Consider the following 10,394-nt stretch of genomic DNA (forward strand, 5'->3'; position numbering starts at 1 on the left):
GGTAATTATACAAGTTGACATGCATAGACCATAGGTGACCCGTATTGACTTGTTTCTGCTCGATACCAACCTTAGTTCATAAAGCACTTGATTTGTAAACTAAACGAGATTTCGGTAATGTGACCTTCCGGGTGGCGTTTGGGAAATTTAGACTTCTTAAAACGTTATTTTAACTTTTTTCTGAGCATTTGAAAAGTGTGAATACAACATTTATTTTACATCGCTTCAAGAGCAACAGAGTTCTATCGTAGCACATCTCAAAATCTGTGGTTCGGATTTTTTTTCTTTTTTTTCGCCAGAGGTACCGGTAATGCGTACCGATGCGTACTGTCACAAATCAAGCACTGATTTTTACTGTCTCCTTTAGAACTGTGCGTCAGTATTTTGTAATTTATATCAACAATATTTAAGTTTCAAATGTATAAAATCATTTAAACTGTCATTACCTTCTTGTATCCCCTCTATTATCACAGAAACAATGTGCCTATATGATTTCTGTATGCTGACTGGCTGCGTAGTGTATGTGTGACGCAAAACCGACACACGATTCCTGCACCCTCCGCCCGATAATACGTTCTTTAAAGGCACATATAATTGAGGTTTTTAGCAGATAATCATATCGAATATTGGCAGCACGGTACTCTGGAAAATATCAGTAAAACAGTAAAACGTAAGCATAGAAAATTGTTTCCAATTAATATGCATATCGAAAATCGACAAAGACATAACACGATGCACGTTGATCTATGGACAGAAACAGAACTGTGATTTCTCTGAAGCGATTTTCTTTGGTGTGCGGTGGAGGATAGTGGTGGTAGAGACTTGAAGTTTGAAGTTAAAAATTACGCTTTAGTTACGTGTGTCAGTATTCCTGTAAGTAGTGTAAGTCTTCACTGTTCTGTATGCGGGTAATTTTTATGGTCATATGTCTATCTTGTTTCTACGTTGATCACATTATACATATGTGTAGGCCTATAGGTTAAATGATGCAATGCTGGACTGTGCTTTGTGAAATTAAATTCTCTTTAAAATTTTGGCAGTTGCCCATTATACACCACAATATCGAAACGAGTGTGTTCTGCAATGTAATCGCACATCTTTAACAAACAGGTTTTGTCACTGAGTTTACCGTACCAGATTAACACGTTTTTCCGCATGATGCTAAATAACCAAGACATGTTTTATCATTTTTTTAAAGCTCCTTTCATGTACTGACAATTGCAAACTTTGTAATATATAATGATATTAATTGTTGTTATATGTGGTTGCAGTAAAACAGCCAGTCGTAATGGAAGAATATGCCCGAGAACCTTGCCCATGGAGAATAGTTGACGATTGTGGTGGTGCGTTCACAATGGGTTGTTTGGGTGGTGCTGTTTTCCAGAGCATTAAAGGATTCCGTAATGCGCCGTCGGGAATCTCCCACAGATTGATGGGCAGCCTCGCAGCGATTAAGCAAAGGTCAGTAAAATTCTGTATCTGAGTAGTAGTCTTACTATTGAATACGTCAGTGGTTGTAAAAACACTCTGTATAGTTGCTTTACAACTTACTGATCTGTTTTGAAACACTTTTAATTTCGTGTAATTTTAAAATTGAAATCTTTTTCCGTTATTTTGTGTATGTTGTTGGACCCATTGTTTACTTCAAGAAAATGAGTTTCTGTCATTGCCTTACTTTCACAGCTGTTCTCACACTGTTTGTGTAGCCTTATGATACATCTCTGAGGGTGGTTGAATTTCAAAATATATCGCATAGTTAATGTTAATTTCGGAAACTTTCAATATAATGTAGCATCCTGCATATCTGTTGTCACAATAAGTTTGTTTTTGTTGACGATGTCCTAACAGCAGTAAGTCTTCTTGTTCTGCTGGTTAATTGTAACCTTCGTTACTGCCTGATGACATTGACTAACGTCTTCATTAAAATGCCAAACTAAATGTATCTTTGAATTCCAGTATGTGTAATGCGTGCTATATAATAGCACATATCTCATGCGATTCCATTTGTTGATTTTTCAACTTACAATCATTCTTGTCATCTTTGAACCCAATGCAGACCTCACGCTATGCTAAAGATCATTGTCTCCACTACATTCCTTCTAAAATATAGTAAAGACTTAAAACAATGTATTTTCTTTGTTTGTTTATTTTTGTTTTTGTGAAGCTACCTTGTGATGTTACACACCACAAATTACCATGGGGTTAAAGTTTTCTTGTTGCTGCAGGGTTTGCTGTTTTGCAGTTTTAAATTTCAATAAGAACACTGCAAAAATGAAGTTGAGAATAAGGTCTATAATTTATTCTTAAAATCTGTTTGCAAATTTCTTATGGTCAGGATTAAAGATGCTTCCAAATGGAGAAATCGGGAAATAAGTTCTCAGAAAAGATAACGCATGGCATTTCAGTGTCACAACAGATTAGAAATGTCCAGCATGCTAGAAGTGGTGAATTGTTAAGTATGGTGGGCACCATAGGCATTAGGGTGCCCATTGTTTCATGCTTACTCAGTACAAACAGTACTTACTTCTAACGCTGCTGTACTTAGCTTAGCAGTCTTATGTCGAAATTGATGGAAAAAGATTGCCAGTATAAGGCTGTTAGATAAAATGAATCAGAATTTCATAGACTGTAAAATCATTCTAGAGCATCTGTCCTCTTTCTATCAGTTCCCATAAAGACTCTGTATGGAAATTGACAGTGTGTTCGCGAGCATAGGTACTGTTGTGGGTTGGTGAGAGAATAAGGATCTCGTGCAGGAAGCCAGTGTGTTGTTAGTGGTATGGCACGTATGCTCATCAGTGGAAGTGACAGCGGTCCAGAGGTGGTTTGATGTATTGGTAATTTCAAACTGTGCTCAAGTTTAGACCCCCCCCCCTCCCCCAGTTGTGGGGAAAGGAATGCACGTGGTGATGTACTTATGAAAACACCACAGAGCCCTTTAGTTAATTGTCCGGAGGCTTTTCTTGGTACACATGCTGTAATTATTGTACTAATTCTCAGTGTATTGCTTGACTTGGTATAACTCTTGTTATAAAACCAGTGTTTGTATTCATGTTTCATTGAAGATTACCACTTGGTTTTGAACCAAGTGTGACAACCTTTCATCACTTTGATAATCTTCAGCCAGTAGGAATGAGTATGCTATAAAGAAAGACAGAATTATCTCTACTATACAATAGATATGCATACGTCTCCAGCCTAACGGAAGTATTTTGTTTGTTCCACGTACAGTAAGTGTAATAAATTTTTTTAGTGTGAGCATTGCCAAGCACTTGATGCTTGTTTGCAGAAGTCATGAGAATGGTGTGTTATGTGGTGAACACAGTGCACATAAAATGCATTTGCATTTTCATTCACCATAGAAAGACAGCATTTGTGCCCTTTGTTCACCATGCATGGCTTAACCCTTAGATTGTCAAGGTAACAATCTAGCATTACCCTCTACTGGTTCCAGTACTGTCAGAGTGCCGATTTGTCAGGGCTCTGTTTACAGTTAGGTACTGCGTTGTTAGTTTGTTGGCTGTGTGCTTAATACTAATATGTTTACATTTCGTTATTTCATCTGATGTTTTTGTGCATCATTGTCGTTTAATATTGTTTCTGCCCTATTTCTCTTTAAGTTAATGTTATTTTATTTATTTCATTCACTTTTTAAATTAATTTTTTTTAAATGAGTTGTCGGAAAATAGTAGTGTTAGAGTATTTTAGTGAAAGTAGTAGTGGTTCACAAAATCACAATTATGTTCTTGTGGGTACAAAATGAAGACAGAACATAAGGCATAGTTCACTAAAGTGATTGCGTCTGAAACACTAAAACTACCACCATATCCATTTCACAAGGTACCTGCACTAAGGCATGTGCCACCAGTGGGATCTTCTGGAACTGAATATTTCAATTTATTTTTCAATGCTGGGTTACTTCAAATAGTTGTCACTGAAACAAGTTGCTCGTTTAAGCAATTGATATCTAAACATGATGCTACTGTGTTCAGCCCATATAAAAATGGAAGAATAGTTTGTTGGTTGGTTGATTCAGGGGAGGGGACCAAACAGCGAAGTCATTGGTCCCACTGGATTAGAGGAGGATGGGAGAATGAAGCCGGCCATGCCCTTTCAAAGGAACCATCCCAGCATTAACCTGAAGTGATTTACCTGCAGTGGAGTGTCCACTGATATGAAACTTCCTGGTAGATTAAAACTGTGTACCAGACAGACACTCGCATCACAAGTGTGTGCGATTCCAGTTCTCCAAATTGAGGCAGTCGGTCCATTCACTGTATCTGTAACATCTTTGTGCTGCTGAGATGTTGCTACTGTTCTCAAGGAAGATCCAATCACTGTACTGGCATGGAGGGGCCTTGAATCAGATGTAATATCCACACTGCACAAGATGTAGTAGTAAGTTTCTACTACTGGGTCTGTAACACCTTGAATTCTAAATTCTTAATTCATCATCTATCAATTCTATATATGTTGGGTGCCAGTAGAAGACAGCAGGAGGAAAGCTGAAGCTAAATTCCGTGTTGTGGAAATCGTTTGCGTAAGAGGATTGTGTAGTCGCACTATTGCACAGACTACTGTTTGGAGAACATACCAATAGGTATCCCTGGCATAGAGAAGCAAATGAAAGAGTTTATAACCAATAAGTCACTAGGTCCGGATGGATCCTTGCTTAGCTTGTGTTATTGTGAATCTCTCGTAGAATGCAGAGTCCCAAGCGACTGGAAAAAAGTGCAAGTTACTCCTGTGTATAAGAAGGGTAAAAGCACCAATCTCCATAACCTTAATTTGCAGCAGAATTCTTGAACATATTCAGGAAACATTCAGAGTTTATCATAAATTTCCTCAAGGTAGAAAAGCTTCCGCCACAAACCAGCATGGATTTAGAAACAACTGCCCATGGGAAACTCGGCCTAATTTTTTCATGTGACATCCTGTGAACTGTGGATGAAGGAGAACAAGCAGACTCCTTATTCCTAGATTTTCGGAAAATGTTTGACACTGTCAACGCATACTAATTAGATTATGAGATAGGTATATTTTGTGATGCCTTCTTAAGAAACAGAACAAAATTTGTCGTCCACAGTGGTGAGTGTACATCAGAGAAATTGGTACCATCAAGAATCCTGCAGGGGAGTATGATATGACCACTCTTGTTATCTTTATACATAAATGATCAGACATACAGGGCAAGCAGAAATCTTTGACTGTTTGTGGAAGTTGCTGTGCTGTATGGCAAGATGTCATCATTGACTAGGAGAATATGAAATAACTGAGAAAAAATTTCTAGTAGGTGTGGTGAATGGCAGTTTGCTCTTAAAGTAGAAAAATGTAAGGTAATTCAGATGAGTAGGAAAAGATATCCTCTAATGTTTGGATTCAACATTAGTAGTGTGCTGTTTTACACAGTGATGTTCATTAAAAATCTAAGTGTAGTGCTGCAAAACCAAATGAAATGAGTGCATAAGGGTGCTAGTAGGGAAGACAAATGGTCAGTTTTTTTTTTTCTTTCTTTTGAGAATTTTAGAAAAGTGTAGCTCATGTATAAAGGCGACTGCACATATAACAGTAGTGAGACATGTTCTTGAGTACCGTTAGAGAGTGTTGGGGATTCCTACCAGGTCAGATTAAAGGAAGACGGAAGCAGTCCAGAGGTGTGCTGCTATATTTGTTACCGTTAGGTTCGATCAACATGCAAGTGTTATGGAGATGCTTTGTGGACTCAAATGGGAATTCTCGGAGGAAAGATGAAAATCTTTTTGGAAAAAACACTATTGAGAAAATTTAAGAGAACAAGCATTTGAAGTTGACTGCAGAAAGTTACCTCAGGAGATGAGTCTGGTGGGTGATATAAGCATACAGTTATCATCTTATGCCCACTCCTGATATTGAGTCTTGCCCAGTCTCACATGCATCTTCAATTTCTATGTTGGTAGAACTGAGTTTCTCATCTACTGCGACAAATACGCTGCCTCCATTTCCCATTTGCCTGTCCTTTCGATATACACTTAAATTTTCCTCAAAAATCTCATTGCTATCAATTTCAGGTGTCAACCAGCTTTCTGTACCTAGTATTATGGGTGCTTCACTGCTTTTTAGGAGTGCTTCAAACTCGGGCACTTTGTTGCAATGATGTGGCAGTTTACCATTAGGATTTTAATACTCTCACCTGTGGGAGGCATGTCTTCTGATCTTACACTGATACTTCTGGGTTATCTGGATTGGATGGAGAGTCACTTGATCTAAAAAAAAAAAAACACCGGAGATACGGAAGCGTCCAATCCCGCCCGTCTGCTTTGACCCATGACGTCATACATATGGCGGATACAACCATAAACCGCGATTCAAATATGGCGCGTATAAAGTCGTTACGTACACATTATGAAGACGAAAACACACACACACACACACACACACACACACACACACACACACACACACACACACACACACACACACACACGTTCCACAAAAAGCCTAATGACACTAAAGGGACAAGTGCGGGAAATTGGGGGTTTTTGGCTGGGGACAAACTAAATATAAACAAATTTAGACACCCACCTCCATACAAAACCACGCAAAACGATGAAAAAAGCAGACATCACAAAACTCCCCAAATACCACTAAACACAATATCATCTGAAATCGGACACTTCCCTTGACCTATATAGCTCAACACGATGACATCTAGAAACACGCCACACGAACAAACCAAACTCCGCGCCATCATGACGTCACACACAACAACACCCTTACATCATGGGTCAAAGCAGACATGTGAGATCGGACAGTTCTGTTGACACAAAGAACCTTATGTGCACCCCACACACTGTCAGCTACCTGAGTAGCAGCCTTTAATGTGTAGTGCATACCTGACTCATTTAGGGGGAGCTGACAGTTCTCAACCCTATTGCGCAAGTTCAGGAAGTCACTGCCTAGCTTGTCACAGAACTTTCGAAGTATCCGGTTCAGTCCTTCCATTTGATTCAGAACCAAAGGAGCATGATCAGGTCTGGGGACAGTGCTCCAATTTGTGAGCTTCTTTGGTACTCCATGCATAATGCTGGAAGGACCCAAGGATGACCTCACAGCCCAGTCAACATGCATCATTTGTTCCAATGTGCACTACAATCTGTAGTTGGTTGCACAGTGTTCCCTCAATAGCTGTTGGAACAGCCTCTTAAACATGTTGAATGAGGCTGCCAGGCATACACTCTAAGTGCGCCTGGTGTCCTTTCCTGTCCCTTGCTGCAATTTCCCTAAGGGGTACCATCCTTCACCGTGCATTTCAAGTACCGACGATTAATAGACCCCCTACCCTTTTGCGTTTGCCGCCTCCTGGCACCGAGCAAAACAGGTTTCCCCAAAACAGGTGAAGTAAGTTCCACTGGCTCATTTTAAGTGAAAGAAGCACCTCAAACTTTTTAGTTAGGGGGATCGATACAACACCGCGAGTCCTCCCTGGTCCCCTTCCACCCTGTACTGGACACTTGGAGCTAACATTGACATGCCACTCACAATAAAGTGGAAGACTAATGACAGATCTTGTACTTTTAGCAGAGGGGACTGGATCCACAGGAGAGGATATTACCTGTACCTCTGCTGCAGGTATCACAGTTACTTGGCTCTCAAGAGCTCTTCCAACACAGCAATTTGCAGCAATTGCCAATTGTTTGACAGTGGTCAGGCCCCTTTTCAGCTGCTAAAGGCCCCGTAAACAATTAAATGTGTTGGACAAAATTGTTCTTATCTAGCCACTGATTTGCCAAGCAAACCTGTACACATTCAATGTTCCAGTCTAACCTCACTTGGAAGCAGACACTGTCATCTTTGTAAGTATTTTGACAGTAATCTGAACTTCCACAAATGCAGACAAACCAATCCTGGCACAGATTCCAGCACTGTGTTTGAAGAAGAAGACTATAGTCCAGGGAATGGCGTAAAATGAGAGATTCACCTGTAAATATCCGATAAAGGAAACATTAACCTCCTAAAGGAGCAAACTTAACTGTTGAGCTCACTCTTATGTAGCCACGGATGTATCAAAGAAGCCTGTACACTTACTAAGAAAGCTTGTCAGTTTAACCTTACTTTTGAAGCAGGAGCTTTTCATGTGTGCTGTATTTTGGCACTACTGTAAATGGCAATAGATGCCGATAAAGCATTTCTAGTACTGTGGAGAGCTGCATCAAGCCACTCTTCTGACTGAAGACCACAAAAACACCACCACTTACTCTGGCAGTATGTTAAAAAAGAAAACAAGACACTGCTCCAGGGAATTGTTAAAAATTATAAGGAAATATATAACTGAAAACATTTTATTGGGAAATATTACATTAAGAACCTGATGATTACATCAACTTTCTGTGGATGGACAGTGAAACGTTCAATAACTTGTTCGGCATTACTTCACCTTCACATTGAAAAAGAAGACCCAAGTACGCAGATAATTTATTCTGTACTACTTATCCCTTTAGGACAGCTCAGTAAAGTAGCACAATGTAGGAACATATTGCCCACATTGTCTGTGAAAGAACCAGAAACTTAGATTTCTTTTATTTCATCCCACTTCTTTGTGAATGAATGTGTGGGTAAAATATTAATTTTGTTTATAACTTTTTCATGTGTAATACATGACTGGCAAAAATTCTATACCTCTACCACGTTTGTAATTGTCAGTGCTTTTTTTTTATACTTCACCACAGTTTTCCATGGCTGTGGAAATTCACAATACTAGACACATAGTATTAAAACAATTTTTCACTAAATATGTGCGGCGAAATATCATCACAAATAACATCCGCCATCTTGTCAAATTTCTTGCCAATCAAAATTTTTGGCAAAAGATCAAACACGATCTGTGCTTTACAAACATGTCAGACAGAACCATACATGGTCAAATATTTGGCAAGCATATTAAAGTTTGACAAAATGTTTTATGATTTATGGTGGCCTTAATGGAAGCTTTTTATGGAAATCTCCTGTTTTAGGAGACAGATTGGTGTAGAAGTGATGATAATCAACAAGTGCTGTTAAAATTGGAAACAGAGTGGTGAGGAAAAGCCACCATGCACCCTATAAAAGAAACGTTTAGCAGTGGGCACACACAGAGTATTGGTAAAAGTAATTCAGCTATCTAACCATCATGTTAACCACATAGCAATGGATCAGTATTAGTTAACTGATGTTATTTTTCTGCAAATGTAAACCACCTGGAAAACATGAAATTTATTTACCTACTAGCTGTTTTCCTTTAGTCGCTACCTACATACGTACATACATCAATACATACATATATACAAAAACAGACCACATGTTGCATATAAAGCTATACACATAGCAGGTATATTTAAATGAAGTTTAAAATGTGTTAGTGTATTTCAGTGCTATAGTGCTTTAAAAAGTGTGTGTGTGTGTGTGTGTGTGTGTGTGTGTGTGTGTAACAGTTTGAAGTTCCCATTAAATAATTGTGTGTGAAGTTTCGCTCCTACATCATGTTGAGATGAAATTTATGTCCACAGGTCTCCTATCATAGCTGGAAACTTTGCCGTATGGGGAGGCATGTTCTCAACTATTGACTGTACACTAGTACACTTCAGACAGAAAGAAGATCCATGGAACTCAATTATATCGGGTGCAGCAACAGGCGGAATCCTGGCGGCTCGATCAGGCTTGCCGACCATGGTAGGCAGTGCTGTTGTTGGGGGAGTCCTCCTCGCCCTAATTGAAGGGATCGGCATAATGGTAACAAGACTCACGGCTGACCAGTTCCGACCTGCCAGTCCAATAATGGAAGACCCTGGCCAACTAGGCAGACCACCAAATGTACAATAGCATAATACGAACAGCCATTAGTTGCCGAATTCCCTGTTATGCCAGTGGACAAATCTTTTGTGATTCTATGCAGTGAGCATATTTGTAGTGCTCTTCAGAAACTTGGCACTCGCTGCCTGTGTTTTAGGACCTTTGAGGATTACTGGCACATGTTGAGATCTTTTGTGTAAATAACTGTAATGTATATAATTCCATAATTTTATGTACTGTAGTAATAGATGAAGGTGAAGCAATAGTTTCTGATTTTTAAATTTGAGAGTTGTTTCATTTTTTAATACAACTGCACACCATTACTGGTACAGTTTTTTTATTTAATATAATGTTAAAATGTGTTCCTTACTGTACATCAGTGTCCTGTTACTAGTCATCATATGTGCACATCTGATAACATTCCTTGTCATTTTTTCGGCTCAAAGAAATATTATAAATTTACTGTTCGTTTCATGACTCTGCTTCCACTCATTTCATTTCTGGATTGTTGGTATTATATGAGACTAGTCTAGTAAAATATGCTGTGGCGTGAGGTCAGACTAGTGTGATGTAAATACAGAATTTCAAAA

The 10,394-nt window shown here is 39.0% G+C and overlaps 1 protein-coding gene across 2 annotated transcripts; it reads left to right on the forward strand.

Moving 5' to 3' along the window:
- Positions 1–751: 751 nt before the first annotated feature.
- Positions 752–10,090, forward strand: LOC124718944 (mitochondrial import inner membrane translocase subunit Tim17-B-like). 2 transcript variants are annotated; one of them, XM_047244610.1, is made up of 3 exons: positions 752–873; positions 1,272–1,461; positions 9,522–10,090. In XM_047244610.1, exons 2-3 carry the CDS (start codon positions 1,289–1,291, stop codon positions 9,832–9,834), a joined length of 486 nt encoding a protein of 161 aa, XP_047100566.1. In that variant the 5' UTR covers positions 752–873; positions 1,272–1,288; the 3' UTR covers positions 9,835–10,090. The 2 variants fall into 2 exon arrangements, with proteins under 2 accessions (XP_047100566.1, XP_047100565.1); XM_047244609.1 differs by having other exon boundaries at positions 765–882.
- The last annotated feature ends 304 nt before the right edge of the window (positions 10,091–10,394 follow it).

This window comes from Schistocerca piceifrons, chromosome 10 (genome assembly GCF_021461385.2).
Source record: "Schistocerca piceifrons isolate TAMUIC-IGC-003096 chromosome 10, iqSchPice1.1, whole genome shotgun sequence".
Lineage (NCBI taxonomy): Eukaryota > Metazoa > Arthropoda > Insecta > Orthoptera > Acrididae > Schistocerca > Schistocerca piceifrons.

Coding starts and splice junctions, on each gene's coding strand:
- LOC124718944 (XM_047244610.1), top strand. CDS start 1,289: ATGGAAGAATATGCCCGAGAACCTTGCCCATGGAGAATAGTTGACGAT. Junction 1,462..9,521: donor CTCGCAGCGATTAAGCAAAG/GTCAGTAAAATT, acceptor TTATGTCCACAG/GTCTCCTATCATAGCTGGAA.